This window comes from Pararge aegeria, chromosome 5, assembly GCF_905163445.1.
Source record: "Pararge aegeria chromosome 5, ilParAegt1.1, whole genome shotgun sequence".
Lineage (NCBI taxonomy): Eukaryota > Metazoa > Arthropoda > Insecta > Lepidoptera > Nymphalidae > Pararge > Pararge aegeria.
This window is the reverse complement of record NC_053184.1, coordinates 5,030,934-5,048,576: the sequence shown is the minus strand read 5'-3', so window position 1 is coordinate 5,048,576 and position 17,643 is coordinate 5,030,934. Positions and strand designations below refer to the sequence as shown.

At 35.2% G+C, this 17,643-nt stretch overlaps 4 protein-coding genes across 7 annotated transcripts in view; 2 read left to right on the top strand and 2 right to left on the bottom strand.

Annotated features, from left to right (window-relative positions):
• LOC120623659 (exportin-5) overlaps positions 1-3,207 on the bottom strand; it is a 30,636-nt gene extending 27,429 nt beyond the window's left edge. Inside the window, exons 1-6 of one of the 3 annotated variants that reach the window (XM_039889818.1) lie at positions 3,186-3,207; positions 2,887-2,957; positions 2,286-2,431; positions 1,457-1,616; positions 802-1,020; positions 7-177 (exon numbers count right to left, since the gene is read on the bottom strand). In XM_039889818.1, coding sequence (XP_039745752.1) covers positions 7-177; positions 802-1,020; positions 1,457-1,616; positions 2,286-2,416 — 681 coding nt within the window. In that variant the 5' untranslated portion in view covers positions 2,417-2,431; positions 2,887-2,957; positions 3,186-3,207. Of the gene's footprint in view, positions 1-6; positions 178-801; positions 1,021-1,456; positions 1,617-2,285; positions 2,432-2,886; positions 3,143-3,185 lie in introns of those variants that run through there. The other 2 variants (XM_039889817.1, XM_039889819.1) reach the window with 2 other exon arrangements.
• A 790-nt stretch (positions 3,208-3,997) lies between these two features.
• LOC120624002 (POC1 centriolar protein homolog A-like) lies at positions 3,998-7,498 on the top strand. Its single transcript, XM_039890304.1, has 6 exons — positions 3,998-4,253; positions 4,602-4,820; positions 5,335-5,660; positions 5,931-6,015; positions 6,089-6,208; positions 6,695-7,498. The coding sequence occupies exons 1-6, from the start codon at positions 4,119-4,121 to the stop codon at positions 7,418-7,420; spliced, it is 1,611 nt and encodes a 536-aa protein (XP_039746238.1). The 5' UTR covers positions 3,998-4,118; the 3' UTR covers positions 7,421-7,498.
• A 124-nt stretch (positions 7,499-7,622) lies between these two features.
• On the bottom strand, positions 7,623-8,577 carry LOC120624001 (copper transport protein ATX1). Its single transcript, XM_039890303.1, has 2 exons — positions 8,424-8,577; positions 7,623-8,194 (listed from the first exon to the last, which is right to left on the bottom strand). The coding sequence occupies exons 1-2, from the start codon at positions 8,430-8,432 to the stop codon at positions 7,985-7,987; spliced, it is 219 nt and encodes a 72-aa protein (XP_039746237.1). The 5' UTR covers positions 8,433-8,577; the 3' UTR covers positions 7,623-7,984.
• Positions 8,578-9,107: 530 nt separating this feature from the next.
• LOC120623994 (tudor domain-containing protein 3) lies at positions 9,108-16,118 on the top strand. 2 transcript variants are annotated; one of them, XM_039890293.1, is made up of 8 exons: positions 9,108-9,212; positions 9,292-9,376; positions 9,472-9,862; positions 10,040-10,221; positions 10,739-11,755; positions 13,360-13,566; positions 13,920-14,034; positions 14,327-16,118. In XM_039890293.1, exons 1-8 carry the CDS (start codon positions 9,178-9,180, stop codon positions 14,362-14,364), a joined length of 2,070 nt encoding a protein of 689 aa, XP_039746227.1. In that variant the 5' UTR covers positions 9,108-9,177; the 3' UTR covers positions 14,365-16,118. The 2 variants fall into 2 exon arrangements, with proteins under 2 accessions (XP_039746227.1, XP_039746226.1); XM_039890292.1 differs by having other exon boundaries at positions 14,324-16,118.
• The last annotated feature ends 1,525 nt before the right edge of the window (positions 16,119-17,643 follow it).

Genomic DNA, 17,643 nt, shown 5'->3' with positions numbered 1-17,643 from the left:
ATTTACCTGCACAACTCTACCATTACTAGCTGCTCCAGCATAATCCCCAGCTGCAGTCTTCTCTCTGAACTCCTGAACGTGCAGCTCAATGAGGCGCATGAAGAAAGAAAATATCTCAGCCATGTTGCTTGTGAGAGCCTGGTATATATCCTTGCGTCGCTGGTGTTGTTCTAATGTCTGTTGATATGTATTATTTATACAATTAATCTTCTACTGCCTTGTTTGTTATAGTGACTAGCTTGTTTATCTACCTATCAATCGAAAGGTTCTATTTGTTTCCCTAGTTTATTGAACCTTATGAGTTTTCCTGGATGCTAAGCTTTCTTATGGTACCTTAGATTGATGGCACTGGGTATCGAGCAGTCGCAAAAAAAGCTGATATACAAATTATTTCCGCAGAACACGTCAACAACATTCCAGTGCAATGAAACGTTCCAGAACAATGAGACGCAAATGACAACAGTCAATTCACTAATTAATAAGTTGTACAGATACAAATATTTATATTTGCACAGCATGAATGTAAGTAAATAGTCTACACAGAAAATAGTCTACTTTGCTCAATTTTGCCTAACCTAACCTAAAAGGTGAGGTTAGGTTCTCTGAACAGTTCTGAACGTCTGGTTCTGGTTGAACAGGTTCACAACAGTGCATGGGCTTATCATGACATTGGGCTAAGCAAATTAGCCCTTAAGGTGCCACATATAGTGTGTTGTGGGGAAACAACACTGTGAGGATACTGTGGGGACTTTGCTTTTACATTTCTTAAGTAATTATGGAGATCTGAATGATATACAACACCTGCAAAGTAGCAACATCCTCCACTAATCTCAAGAATACATGAAGGACAATCTGTGTGTGTTGATGTCCTCTGCTACATGCATCACTTAGCTCAGCAAGTAAAGTAGACCATTGCTGAGGCCACTCACGTTTTATCATCTCAACAATCACTCGTGCCAATGCATCATTCAAGTGTCCCGTTTCCCAGCCACCCATGTTTAAAAGTTTCATGGCATTTTCCTAAAAGTGAATAATATACTTTGTTATAATTTTAATCTTGGGATTTTTTTTCCACAATTACTGTAACAGTTTATACTAGCTGACCCGTGTAAACATGAATAAAATGACATTTTCTAAAAATGAATCCTAGCTAGATCGATTCATCGCCCCTGAAACCCCCTGTATACTAAATTTCATGGAATCGATGGAGCCGATTCCGAGATTTCAATTATATATATACAAGAATTACTTGTTTAAAGATATAAGACATAGAAACAAGATAGAAGAAATTAACAGAGGATGAAAATAAAGCAAAAACTGCAATATCTGATAGCTTAATAATAACATCAACTTATATGATATTTTATTAATAATAATATTCTTTCTCTTGTCAGTCTTCTGTTTAGGTTACTTTCAGATAAGTTTTTGCATAAGTTATTAAAATAAAGACATTCACCTTAATAAATAATTTCTCAGCCTGACTTATATGTGTCCATCTGTACTTGACTGTGTGTTCCATCAACTGCAATCCAAAATGCTTCACCACTGGTGAGTAATGGGCACCACTGGCTAGTAGTAAGCCCGCCTGGGCACACCATGGTGAATTGTCTTTGAAACTGAAATAAATTCAGTTATTCACCGTAGTGTATATATAGATTTTAAATTAAAATTACTACTACCCATATTAGAATTTATCACCATGTAGTATATTTGTTTAACAATTGTTTTATTACTTTTTAGTTTTGATTTTATTGTTGCACCAAGCCAGTTACTTTATATGTCCTCACACCAAAGGTTGTCTGAGAGAGATTGCTTTAGTAATAAGTTTGCCTTTGCACACCTTGACATCTAGATTGAAGTTGTCTCTTTTATTTTATTCTGTCTTTTATTTAATGTGTGCAACCAATACTTCAATCCCGGACAACAATCAATTATTATGAATACCAAATGTTTATCAATATAGCTGCAAAACTGGCTTGATGGTCAAGCATATTAACTGATATCACTGTTGTTTTTCCTGAGTTCAATTCTAAATTTAGACCAGAAATTATTGAGTGTCCTAACTTTTAACTCTAAGAGAGCATATTACACAGTCCACTTATCTATTAAAGAAACCCCAAATTTGACCAACATTACTGGTCTTCACTACAATATTGAGTACCATAAGTGTAATGAGCATGAGTCTATTACTTACTAGGTATAGTATTACAAAGGCATTAAACTCAAGATCTTTGTGAAACAAATAATTTTCTTACTGTACAAAGGTAAAATCTAAAAAACTATACCTCTCACATGCAGTATAAGCTTGTTTCCTAGCTTCATGTGCCACTGTAGGATTAAGAGTCAACTCAACAGCATTGCTCAGCTCATCAGCTATGAGGGCTACTTCCCTTTCGCCAAATGCCCCCACATTCATGATGGTTTAGCTCTGCTTTAAAAAGAAAACATTAATTAATTAATTATAACATTATTCTTGTGTTCCAAACAAAGGCCATTAAAGAGTTCATCTATATTAGAATGCTAAAACATTGTTGTTATTATTGGTGCTGCTAAAAGCATTATTAGTACATTTACTAACATCTTGTTGGGATTTTTTTTCATGTTTTCAATGATGCTATTGATAATGCGTGAATAATATTTTCAAGACATGCAAACCAAACATTCGGTGCCTAACATTACAATATATTGAGTTTAATTGAATAATGTTTATAAATTATAAATTTCACAGTTTTCTATTTTATTATAAATACTTCGATTTTTGTATATGCATTTAAAATATTTATATCGCCACAAAATACAACAACCAATTATAGTTTTTTATTGAAGTAAGTTGCTCATAGAAATAAGATACAATCAGTAACAATAACGCAACTTTTAGATACATACCTTTAAACTTATTATACTTGTTCAATTCAATTATCATAAATGATTTTCATTTCATGTTACTCGTTTTATAACTGAAAATAAAACACTAAATTTTCAAGGTTTTATGAATTCTTTTAGAGATTCTAGGGTATGCACCCGGTTTCGTTCGTCCAAAACTATATAATAAGTCTTTTAATCACATATTTTAGAATATTAACATATTAAACTGTTTAATAACTTAAGATCTAGACATAAAAATATAAATTTAAGATTGAAATTTAAAAAATATTTATGAAATCCAAATTCAAAACAAGAAATACCTCGTGTGGCACAAGAATCGAAAAATATTTGCCAAAGACAATTTACTAATTTTTTTACATTTTATGCAAAACGCTAGCTGCCAATCCAAGACTAATAACCAACTTAAACAGGGGCAATTATTAAACCCTTCTAGCCAAGATCCAGAGAGGGTTAAGTTACAACGTTTTTGACAGATGTTAGAACTTGTATCTATGGAGGGTAGAGGTAAGGAGAGTCATCTTATATGGGAGAAAAGTTGAAAAAGTGTCCAGTTGTATGCGCTAAATAACAGTTCAAAAATCCTCCACAATGGCGCTGGTGGATGCACAGGGTATGTATGGTATGAATGTAGCAATCGTAGATGAATTGAAGTATGCCGCCACAAAATATTGTGGTAAATATAACCTTACTTCCTTGTATCTCCATACTTCCTTGTTTATTTTTCAAGCCTACTCTAACAATATTTATATTTGGCGCTTCTTTTAAGAGTTACCCTGATGCAAATGTGGCGCCATCCTAATTTAATACATTTTGACCATACCCTGTGCATCCACCAGCGCCATTGTGGAGGATTTTTGAACTGTTATTTAGCGCAACAACTGGACACTTTTTCAACTTTTCTCCCATATAAGATGACTCTCCTTACCTCTACCCTCCGTAGTATCGTATAATAATTAAAGTAGGATATAATTCAAGGAAGTAGTATATTTATTAAATTACGTTGAAAGTAGGACCTGAGTTGTAAGGTATAAAAGAGTTGATCCCAGAGCCGTAAAGCAAATAAAAAAGTCTGGTTTTGATTTAATTCTCCTAAGAACTGTCAGCATTTATTTACTGTCTGTGTTGTCAGAAAATTTGAATTTTCTAACTGTTTTATGTTGAAATGGAATGTTATTAGAAATTTTATTAGATTGAAAAATCATAATATATTGTTTAATTGTTTTTATTAAAAAATGGAGTGCAACACTGCGTGCCTCGATCCGTCGTTGGAAAAACAACTTACAGGTCATCGTAGCAGTATAACAGCATTATTTTATAATCGCAATGAAAAACAATTAGCTAGTAGCTCATTGGATAATAGTATTTTGGTAAATATTATCATTCTCGTTGAGCACCTTATGGTTCCTGTCCTGGAATTTCAGCTTTTTGGCCTTCCAATGTGTGTAAGGTGTAAATTGCACCAGACAGATTTGCCGTATTAGTTTTCAAAATTCTTCACATTTGTTGTATTAGTGGGTTTTACTAATTTCCTGTCAGGAGAGAGTGATACATAGCTTAGTCATAACTCATAACATGCTTCTGCAGGTTTTTGCTTAACTCTGAATATGGAAGCACTATCCATGTGTGTGGCTTAGATGTAGCTATCTCACATTCTAATGAACCGTCCCATAACTGAAAGGGGATGTTTGAATTACTGTATGAATTTATTTCTATAGCTATGGGACCTATGTGGTACCATGAAAAGCTATAGATTTCAGGGCCATGAAGAAGCAGTTATGGATGTAACATTTTCACCATCAGGGAAATATATGGCTTCTGCATCTCGTGACAGAACTGTCCGAATATGGGTGCCAACAGTCACAGGCAGTACAGGAGTGTTCAAAGCACATTCACAAACTGTGCGATCAGTTCAGTATAGTCCAGATGGAACCAAGGTATGTATTTATATATTAACATATTTCATAAATTATTTAACCAATTTGTATCAAATTGAAACTTGGCAAATAATCAAATTTCATCCACCTTCATTTAACCCCCTTAGGGATGAAAATTAAAAAATTATTTGTCCTGTAGCCCTCCTCAAGAAATATTAGGCTATATCTACTTATATTAAATGCAAATAATAATTTTTATATCTGACTGGTAGGTCCAGAGATGAGACATTCAAACAATAAAACAAACTTATAAGGTTTATAATTAGAATTATTAATTTAAAAAAAAAATTAGACTGTCACGGAAGTATTGAACTCATTTATAAGATGTTAGTTAATATATGTATTAGTATAAGTTCAATAATATTTTAATTCATTTTATAGATGCACTTTAACAGTACAAGAAGTAGTTTTTACTACTGAATATCTACTAAATATCTATTCCATAAAACTTTTTTGTGTATTTGCAATCTTCAATAAGAAGTGAATTAATTTATTATGTATTACATATTTATAGATAATAACAGCATCAGATGATAAGATAGTCAAAGTATGGTCAAGCGACAAGCACAAGTTCTTAGCTTCGTTCAAAGGGCATACCAACTGGGTGCGAAGAGCCTCAATGTCCATTGATGGTTCTGTGATAGCATCATGTTCTGATGATAAGAGTACTAGGCTTTGGAACCCAGACACAGCAGAATGTATACACACATTTAAAGATCAGAATAGTCATGGGATGTATCTAGCTTGGCATCCATCTAGTTGTTATGTTGCTGTGGGCACATCTAAAGGGAATATAAAACTTTACGACATAAGAACACATAATCTTGTTCAGTACTACAGGTTTGTAAAATTATTCTAGTTTTGCTTTTCCATAATTGTCCACAGTGTCCTAGTATCTATGGAATTAATGGAGGTAGACAAAACAGTGCTAATAGATATTTGCTTTTAAGAATGATATGTAGTTTGGTGAAACTTAATGTCCCATATACTCTGTGTATTTAAAGAAATAGTAACTCATTTAGTTATATATTATATATACGAATACATATACTTGTACAGTCACTTTAACTAGCCATAGATTAGTAATGAATTAATCAATGGTTTTTTCAGTGTACACAATGATGCTGTGACCCAGTTAGCATTTCATCCTAGTGGTAGTTACATATTGACTGCAAGTAAAGATGGTAAAATGAAGGTTAGTCATATAAAAGTAACACAAGAAAATGTAGTGCACATATGTAGTAGGCTAATATGACAATATATTTCAGATCTTAGACTTATTGGAAGGGCACCCAATATATACTCTGTCTGGGCATAGTGGTGAAGTAAATGCCGTTTCCTTTTCTCCAAGTGGGCAAAGCTTTGCTTCAGCTGGTGATGATAAAATGGTTATTGTCTTTATTACTATAACTAAATAATTTAATGTTGCTGCTATATATCAAGCTTCCTTTTTTCAGGTATCTTTGTGGAAAACAAATTTCACTGAACTTAGTGATATGAAGGAAAATAATGCTGAAAGTTCTGTAACTCCTACTGCTAAATATCAGAATACTAAAGTTAGTGAAAACAAAAGAATAAAGGCATTAGGTTATCGAAAATAGATATAGTAATGATAGTAGTAGATAGTTAATACACTAGATAGAGCAAACACGTTTTTAGAACATTAGATAGCTAGAAACAAGATTTCAATGTTTACAAAACACAATTAAATTGTTACTTTCATTTAGGGTGAATCATTGGAATGTACAAAAATAAATTATATGATAGCCATTCAAAAACTAGACTTCAGAGAAAATTGTGATTTTACTAGGAATATGTTACAAAAGACTTATTATATTAAACAATAATTAAATTCATGTTAATCCACCTCATAGGGTGTGAAGAAGTGGTATCAATGTTATCACAGTAAAAAGTATCCTGTGACCAATTTTGTACATATTGATAATGCAATAGAAATTACAAACAACTTGGTAAGAAATGAGAGTTTCGAAGTAGGAGCTCCAAATGCTAATAGCACTACCATAGAGTCAATGTGGCAAAGTGAAAATCGTACATCCTCTAAACCTAATTCTGCAACAGTCGGTAATTCACAAAATGTACTTGGTCCTTTGAATTCACAACGTCATAGTGAAGGCAAGTCAGCTGAATTTTCTTCGTACAGTGTAGGACATATAAGTCATATTCCACGCACACCTCCCACCCCAGGCACTTATACAGTACCCAAAATCATCAGCAAATCAATTGGGATAGAAAAAAACAATGAAGATATTTTTGGTATGATCAAACTAGGGGATAATGATGTTTGTTACACAAGTGGAGCAATAGAGTGGGTTGGACGGAAAAGAAGTTTTCCTATTAACAGTGGTTTTAAAATTATCAGTCAAACCAATAGACAGATAAGTGAGCCTGCTGTGAAAAAGGTAAGAAGATTGAACACAACTTATACAAATGGGTTGGATAAAATAAAGGAGTGTGATTGTGCTGATGTGTTACCAACTGTTAATGCAATTGTTGATCACTTGAATGCACTACATGAAGCTGTGGATCTTGTTGATTTAAGGCTTAACACTCTGGAAGATGCAATTAGCAAGAATGATTAGAATTAGTGAAGTTATTGATACAACTTGTGATATTTTATTGTTATGATGGAGTCATTAAAAAATATAGTATTTATTTAATAAAATATATTTTCTTAATTACATTTTGGTACCTTAGTCTTAAAAGTTCAGGCTAATTGTACTGGAGCTGCAATTTCTTATAATACAACAAAATAATAAAACAAAAAATATATGCAAATAAGGAAAATGTAACAATCATGATTATTATTTATCAATAAGCTATAATAACCAATAAAAAGATTAGTTATACAAGATAATAATATAAGATTACTTTTATTATCTTTCAGAAGCACTTTTAGGGCTTCCAATTCAAAATGCTACTATATTGGCACAAGTATTAAAAATCTTAGGCTTTTTATATTCAGGTGTTTAGAACAATACATGATCATTACCTACTGCCAATAATAACTATTTAGCTTTGGATAGTTAAAACAATGTAAGACTGATATTACAAGATGTTCAACTCTTGTGACAATATTTTAGAAAAAGATCCATAAAATTAATTTATCTTAATATCCTGTCTTTTTAATTGAAAAGTAACATTATTTATTCAGTACCAACATAGGTGGTCTTCTTCCCCGTTTTCTTTATAACTTCAAGTAGTTGATCTGAACTGAGTGTTGATGTCACAGACACTTTCTGCTCTGGTAGTGAGATAGAGACACTGTCCACTCCTTGACCTTTTAGTCTTCCAAGCACCCTGTCTACAGCTCCTGAACAACCCTCACAGGTCATCTCAACATTAAATATGTGAGTCTGTAAAAATAAAACAGTGAAATCTATTAGTATAAGTAAAATATAATTTTCAAGTACATTTCATATTTATACTTAAAACATATATAATATCCGTTGATTTTTCTTACAGTTACACTAACTTATTTTGTTTAAGATCTCATAAAAGCATGCTATTTAAAAAGCTGGTACATTCTTATTTTATTAACCCTTCATAATATATAGTAATATTAATATGCTAGAACAGACTTACTGTGGACATTGCGATGGAGTAGCCTATAGTTGAATTGCAATTAAAATCAGATACTATAGATTGATAAACTTTATCAATTATTTAGATAAAAGATGTTTATCAAAAATGTAAACGTAAGGAACCGGTGGATTGACCTTTTGACATTGACAAATGATTGTTGACATTTGTTCTGGTACAGACTAAGTAGGTACACCACAAGATTCCTGTATTGACTGCAGTGGCTATTCTCTTTAGTCTCGAGTAGAGTAAAGAGGATATACCATGTGTCTGATGTATATTTACACATAAATGATAGCTTAAATTTAGCTATGAAGCTCCAAACTAGTTTTATTAAAATCCGATAAGTAGTTTTTGCGTGAAAGAGTAAAAAGCGTGAAAGAGTAAAAAAAATGTTTTATCATAACCGAAACCGCAAATTGGACACCGTCCACTTACCACTGGATTGTGAGTTGTACAGTTTTCTTCACTGAGTACTGACATTGCAAAAAAACGCAAGAATAACATAGCGTATTTTTAAGTGACCGATTAGTTTTCTATGGATCAACGAAGAATCACTTAATTATTGGTATAATATAATATATATGTATATAATACTGTATTTGGGTTCTTGGTATTGGTCTTTGGTCATCTATGAGTTTTCTGGTTTAACTCTGTGGTGAGTTTGACAAATGGGCAAGTGGGATACGGTGTGTCAGTGAGGTTTTATTTATCAATTTCGTTAATTTTATGATATCATTCCAATACAAATGAAAACATGACACTCAGAGATAGTCTCAGAGATCTGGGATGGTAAGTAGAACAGATCATAAGTTCCCAAAACGAATATAGTTCACATTTAATAACTGAACCATTACGATATTTCTTCTAGGCACTTGAGTCAAGATGGTATTGATATTATTAGCGAAAATGGTCAAATACAAGATGTAAATATCCTTAGCCGAAGGGCTCTAGATGTAAGTACTGTGAAAGCTCGTATTATCTACTTATCTGACCAACTATCTGCCCACACGGATTTTGTCGGACATCACTGACTTGCTTTATATTTCAGTTCGACTTGAGGGACATAGGTGAGGCAGCCTTTCCCGAAGAGTTTACGAAAGACCCTACTACTTTAGAGAAGCCAATAGTTGTTCAAATCCAGAAGATAAGAAATGTGGCAGCCCCAAAAGCTAATGAGGAGTCAACATCAGCCCCTCGGATGTTGAAATTTACTTTGCACGATGGGAAATCGTCATGTACAGGTCTTGAGACAAGTTCTATTCCCAACCTGAGTATTAACACTCCACCGGGAACAAAGGTGTTGCTTAAGGAAGAAGATCTTGAAGTATGTCATGGTGTGATTTGGCTGACTCCTACAGTGGTCTCTGTGTTGGGTGGTAAAGTTTCTCACATGATTGAAAAATGGGAGCTCAATAGAAGTCTTGCTAAACATACTAGAGGTAAGACAAACTGTTTCAAATTTTAACTAAATTCCGGAAACAAAAAAACTCTTTCTAAAATACTTATTAGAACACCTACTCATCAAAGCATACAGACAGGCAGAATTTTTTTTTTGGTCTATGTTGATAAAGTTAGAACCATTAGATTTGATAATTAGTAAATTATCAATTTTCCAGGTGGCATAGGAGTAGATGGTGGTCCACCGCCATGGATCCCATTCGGCCAAAGGTTGGAAGAATTACCAGTAGATAAACAATTTAAGAGTTTACAGGAGGCGTCCAAAGAAGACAATGCTGAGTTTGAAGCTCAGAGGAAAGGAGCTATTGCAGAGGCACAGAGAATGTCAGGTGTTAAGAAGGTAGCTTAAGAAAAATACATAATTTATTATAATAATGTGACAACAAAAATTATACACTCCCTGAAAGACTTAATCAATTGAAATTAATAATTTTTTCAGCATTAAATATCTGTGTGTAATTTCTGAAATTTTCATGCACACACATTGTTTATTTATTTAGGAATTTTTCCACACACATAACAGATGACAGACAGACAAATGTTTTTTTTTATGATCTTAAATGATTTAATTTATTAAAGTTAAAATGTTTTTATAGTTCCCGTGACAGGTATATTATAAAAACATTTTTCATTTTCTTATTTACACTTATCTGGTCTTGCCTTCACTAATTACTAACATACCAGCAAAGAACTGCCAAACAATTTAGCAACCAATTAGCAGTATGAGTTAAATATAACTGCCCCACCACAGCCTGCATCATCACTTACCATTAGATGAGATTGCAGTCAAAGTCTCCGTGTAATAAAAATACATAGCAATAACAAAGTTTATAAAAAGAGTATTAATGTTTAAACAGGTATTTGGCGGAGGCACTAAACCACTATTAGATGCAAATGTACAGAAAATCGTTGATGCAGGATTCTCTGAAGAACAAGCTGAGAATACACTCAAGTATACTAAGAACAATGTTGAAAGGGCACTAAGAATGTTGCAGAAAAGGGACAACTCAGAAAGCAGGAGTAAAGAGAAACCAAAAGAACCCGATCAGCAAACTCTACCAAAACGTAAAGGTAGGAACAAGGATAACGATGAAGATGGTGTACCAGTCAAACCATCAGGCAAAGTCTCCCTATTTGATTTCTTGGAAGATAAACTCCCAAATGTACCGGATAAGGATAAAAATAATCGTCGCGACTATAACGCGCCTTCCGAAGATAGGGGCGAAAGGAGTTACGGGAATAGGGACAGGAATGGATCCAAACCTAACTCACGCCCATACGGATCTAGATACGACGGTCCTAGACACAGATCTGATAGGGGGTACGACAATTATCACAATTCGCACAGAGAGGAACGGAAATATCAAACGCAAAACGAGAAACCACCAAGATTCCAAAAGAAATTGGAGGAAAAGAATAAACAACAGCAGCAAGCCAATAATATAAGCTTGCACTACAATAATGCATATCTCAGTCAATCTCACACTCAGTACCCAGAAATAAATATGAGGAACGAACACTTCAACGCCATGACTGACAATAGCATGACTCAACAACACAATTATCGTAATATAATGAACCCCATGGATAGTTTAATAGATGCAACAGCAAATTTAAATATGCTCACCAATCAGATGCGGCCTAGCGAAGAGTTATCTCCGGGTAGAAGTTACCAAGCGTATCCGGACCAAGCTTATCCACCAAAGCAGTATATTCAAAATCAGGCAATGCCGGAAATATCTCCGTTTCGGAGGGATAATGATATCATGTCTAAATACCAGGATCAAGCGTATCAACGTAGGCAGCAACCAAATGGCTATATGGAGCCTCCACAAACTCCCATGTATTCAAATATAAACTACTTGGGTGCTCAGGTATGTATCAAACACATTGTATTGTGTATATAAATATAAAATATTTATTAAATTTATCTCTTTTGCTAATTTATCCATAAGATTAACACTCAAAGTTAATAATAAACCTCATAATGCTAATCAATAAGGGCTGACTTTGACTTCACTTTGGGGAGACCGAGTTGAAATCCCAGCTTGCACCTCTAACTTTTCTAAGTTATGTCCTTTTTAAGCTATTGAAATATGACGTGCTTTAATAGTGAATGAAAACATTGGGTGGCAACCTGCATGCCTGAGAGTTCTCCACAATGTTGCAAAGGTATGAAGTCCCAATCTGCGCGGGGCCAGTATAGTGGACTATGGCCTTTACCCTCTTCTCACTTCTCATTGTGGGAGGAGACCCGTGCCCTGTAGTGGGCCGGTAATGAGTTGATATAATGATAATGATGGTCATGAGGAGAAGAAAAGACTATGGAGTCTGGAGACTAAATTCCATCTTCCCTATGAAGATTTAGTATTACAATCGTTATTCACGTGCTGTGCTCGCGATTACGCTCGCGTATATCTGACGCCCTCCCTGGCGTAGTGGTTTCAAGTGGGAGATCCCGTGATCGATCCACGGCAGTTTGGGAATTTTTAATTTCTGAATTTGCAGTCAAGGCTAACTTGTAGTGAAATGATAATAATATGTATTTCGATTTGTATTGCGCTGACCTTAAGATGTGTTATTAGCGAATGTTGATGTATAGACTTTGCATATTTGGTTGTTTCGCACGTAAACTGACTTTTTGCGCTGTGGTGCTCCTGAAGCTGTAAGTTCAAATTGAGTATTTGTTATGAGGCATTACGTTAACCTTACGCTAACCATTTAATCTTGTGGTCTTTCCGGCCACATTAAAATTAAGAGCGAATAGACATTTTTAAGCAAAGTGAGCTCTACCTTAGTTCAATGCTTTCTAATACAATTTTACTACCTATAAGTAGTGCCGCTCTCAAAAACTAAATAAATTATTAGGCATTTATGTTTCATGGTTGACTGCGAATTTTGAGTCACAATAACGAATTTCCTTAATTTGTTGAGTTTCTTATTCATTTCTTGGTTTTCGATAGCCCTAATGATTATAAATAAATCGATAATTTGGCTTAGAAAGCTCGTATTAATGCAGATAAATAGATAGTCACGGAAAACCGACTTAGTTAAACTTTACAATGTATCACTTAGTATTATAAACCAAGTGCCCTGCCGCGTCGGTTTATCTGCCGAAACGTGAAACTCAAAAACTACCTACCAAAAGTTTCGTAGGCAATATTAATTGTGTACATATAAATATCTCGAAACAGTGATAGCGTATTTGGTAGAAGCTCGACTTCACTTTCGGGGGCCGAGTTCGGATCCCAGTACGAACCTGCAACTTTTCTAAGTTTAGTGCGTTTTAAGTAATAAAAATATAGCTTCAATTGAGCTCATGAAACTAACTCGGCCCCGAAGTCCTACTCAGTGGGCTATGACCGCATCCATAAAAGAACTACATACATTATTAGGAATACTTTGTTTTAAGTTTTTTCAACGTCTTTTTACTTAACACCTTAATTGAAGCATGTTCTCATGAATTCGATCGCTTCAGGGCGGCTACGCCGGTCGCCAGTACGGCTACGGGGCCCGGCCACAGGAGTACAACACCCTGCGCACTGGGGGCCCGTTTCTGCCCGGCTCTCTGCTCGGCTTCCAGAACGCAGCGGTTAATGAGCAGGCGCGAGCGATGCTGGGTGTCGCCGATATCAACTGGAAAGTCGGGGATCGATGCCTCGCGCTTTATTGGGAGGATAATAATGTGAGTAGACAAATAATCAAAATGAAAAAAAAAAAATTTGAATGTTTTGTTTTTCATAAAAGAAAAACAAAGTTCTGTAATCCTTTAAACTTAAAGTAACGTTTAACAAAGTTTAACATAGGGGTAATGCAGTCGGTATCGATTTTGATTTTGTTTCTTTTGTTCGAAAAGTGAATTAGTCGGCTTGCTTGTCGTGCTTGTTGATAATCGGTCCATGACGGCCGCCGCCAAAATATGGAGGATTACATATTATGTTTTTACAACTCCCTCATTATGGGCATCAAGGGCAGAAAAGGCTTTACTAGTAAAATATAGTAACATACAAATAATATTGTTTTCCGTTTTTGTTGCAGTTTTATGAGGCGGAAATCACTGGTATTTCAGCAAATACTGTAGTTGTAAAGTTCTGTGCATATGGTAATCATGAAGAAGTTCTCAAATCAAATTGCTTGCCATACCCTAATCAAGGTAAGTCATAATATTTGCTTCTACATGATTATTGTTTAAATGTGAAAGTAAAAGAATAATTGTAGAACTTGCTATTATATTTAAGTAAATTTAATGCTACAGTTATTTTAAAAACTATGGCAGTGGTTTACTCAGAAACTATAAGGTTTTCGGTTTCACAGATAAGTCTCAGAGACGGTACATAATGTAACTCTAAAACCTGTGAAGTATTATTTCGGTTTTCACTTACACGTTGTATATACTGTGTTATTGGGTTGTGTAAATATCTTAATGGTGATGTCTGTCATAGCAGCATCGAGCAGTGGCGGGTACCTGGCGCGGCGAGCCTAGGGTTGTTGGGCGGCGCCGCGGGCCCTAATGCCCCTCGCCGCCGTCAGCTGACGTCATCGCGCGTCCGCCGCTGCCGCCCAGCGACGCTCGAGCGAATTATGCGCGTAGCACGCTCCGCACGAGTGTCTACTTGACGTGCCTGCACTGAGCTAAGGCCACATTTACACTTTGTTAAAGACGGATTTACACTTTGTTAAAGCCGGATTTACACTTTGTTAAAGCCGGATTTACACTCTGTTAAAGCCGGATTTACAATTTGTTAAAGCCGGATTTACACTTTGTTAAAACCGGATTTAAAATTTGTTAAAGCCGGATTTACACTTTGTTCAAGCCGGATTTACACTTTGCTAAAGCCGGATTTCCAATTTGCTAGGTAGCAAATGCGGATATGATTAGGATATTCAGGGCGTTAAGTGACTCGCAGGTTTCCTTTTGTTTATATTCAACGCATGATATTTTGACTAAACACTTGTCACCTGCACTTAACAAAGTGTAAATCAGGACTAAGTGCAGGTGCAGGTGACAAGTGATTGGTAAACATATCAATTGAATTAAATCAGATGGACTCTGATTTTTTTAATAATTTGACTTTTGCACTTGTCAACTGTAAGTAGCAAGTTAACAAAGTGTAAATCAGGCATAGCCAACGATGCCAGTCCACATATATCCGAATTACAAACGTGCCAATTCGTTGTGTCTAGCAAAACACCACGAATTTAGACCTCGCGTTATTAGAAAAACTTATCTTTTAAGCGTATAATTTTTATTAATATATGTTAATCAACTTCCTTTGTATTTGCTCTGTAAGAATTTATGTTCCTCGTTTAAGCAGCTATAGGGTTCTTACAGACGAACGATTGAGGATCAAATTCATCCACTGGTAATCTCGCGAGGAGATATCTCCTAACACGGTTTCTGAATGCTTTAACTACGCGTGACATTTTATGACGTAAAATTGTGACACCTTTGTACATGGAATGCCTACTTTTACGTCATCAATTGTGGTTAGAAGATTCTTACAATTGTATTTTAATTTAAAAGAGAATCTCGCGGCCTAGATTTCGTGCGAAAAAGTATTCCGTACCGAGACCCACGCGGTTGGCTTAAAAGTCACGGCGAGCGGCAGTTCGCTGGCGAAGACGCTCTATTTGTCCTACTTATGATACGTTGTCGGCAATTGAATTTGAATCGAAATAAACTTAAATCGTGACAATATCATGATTAATAATATTAATCATAAATCGTCAATGGTTAATCTTATTGAGCAGATTAATAAAATTAATTACTATCAAAAAGTTACCGATTTATACATCCTTAATTCCTTACTAATATATTACAAAAGCGAAAGTGTGTTAGGTTGTTTGTTTGTTTCTCCTTCCTTCACGCTCCAATCAACGAACCAGTCCAGTAACATATACTGCTTTAATTCAGCAAAACAAACGGTTCCCGCGGGATTTGTAAAAAAAACTTATAAATGCAAACGAAGAACGCGGAACGTAGCTTGTTTTTGTATAAATTCAAGCCACGTTGGCCATCTGGCGTATTAGCATGATGCAATGCACAGTCGCAACTCTTATGCCCGTTTCAACTTAAAATATAGAACGCCTTAGTCGGATGCCTAGTGATTCCTAGAGAAATAAACGTTTCACCAACTCTTATCACTTATGTGATTACTAACAACGTAAGGCGCAGTCTAAAGTAACGACACCGATTCGGTCGAGTTTAGGGGAATCGTAAAGTGAATTGATAATAAAAAAAAATCTTTTTTTTAAATCTAAATCTGCATTGTAGCCCTTCATGCTCGGAAGAGGCGCGCTTTTTTTTTACATATTGAGCTTTGTGTTTCGGTGTCCAAATTTCAGATTAACTTTATTGTCATTTGACATTATAGAAAATAATGTGACCCGAGCGTGGAACAAGCCGCTCGCGCGTGTTAAGTGCGAAAAATGATTATGTAAACTTGCTTGGCTTGTTAAACGTCAAAACAAAGACAAACGTCAAACTGAGAGTCAATCATAAAATTTGACAACTTGTGGCTGGATTCATAGACGAGATAAACGACTCAAAGCTTAAGTTATTGTTCTTTGCCGAGTGATAATCGATTGGTGAAACGTAACTGTATGCCTAGGAATCTCCTTACACTAGACGTTACTTACTAAGGCATTGCGTTATTGGCCGATAGTGACGGGCATTAGTCAATATAATAGATACGTAGCGCGCGTTATATTAATTAAAAAGACTTTTGTTAATAGCGCCGGTTGATGATTAAAAAACTGAAAAAAGTATATATTAAATCGGATTAACTCGTTAGATTGTCGGTCGTAGTTTGATCGTCCAGGTTACAAAGCATAGGCTTGGGGTCTCACCTTAAGGTGCAACCACATAGCGTTGTGTGCTATTTGTTACGCACCCCACTCGCCTTCATACAGTAAAGTGTTTAGGGTTTATTCGCTTATGCTTGCTTCATTCTCATAAAACGGATAACGCTAATAACGAATACGCGTATCCGTTGACTTGTTGGTTTTTTCCCACATTAAAGGAGACAAAAATATTGAAAAAAAATCAAAATTAATTTATTTCAAGTAGGCCTAGTTTATAAGCACTTTTGAAACGTCAAACGTGAAAGTTCGGAAGGCAGATTCCACTGACAAGAGCCGGCAAGAAACTCAGCAAATTGCTCTTTTCCAATATCATTTTATATTTTAACAATCTTTAGAATTTTTCTGTTTTGTGAGAGATGAGAGCGGAGTGGCCTGCTTCCAAGCAACTTTATCGTTACCAACCATTTGTAAAAAGTGGCATATGCGCATAGACCAACACTGGGACTACTCATTAGATAACTTGCAGCTATGTACTGTCTTGATTCGCTAATTTTAGTATTTGGCATATTCGAAATACCGACACGAACTGTGGATGCAGTGTGGACGGTTTGTTGTTCGCAAACATAACAAATACTTTTGCGAATACGACGTAGTCGCATAACAAATAGCGCATAACGCAGTGTGGTAAAACGTCTCGACCCCCAGAGGGCTGTAGGTGTCGGCCAGATGTTAAAGGTACACGTTCCAGCACGCATGTCAAGTAAAACACGACGCGGGATTGTAATTTTTTTTTTTTTATATTTTACTGTGCAGCTGCAATAAATTATATTTTGTTATGATTGTGAACTATTAAAATGCCGACTCTCAATGTACTGTCCCTATGCTGATAATATGAATGTTGTATCTGTGTATTGGTTCTAATTTGGTTGTATACAAATAATAATGTGACCTAATTTGG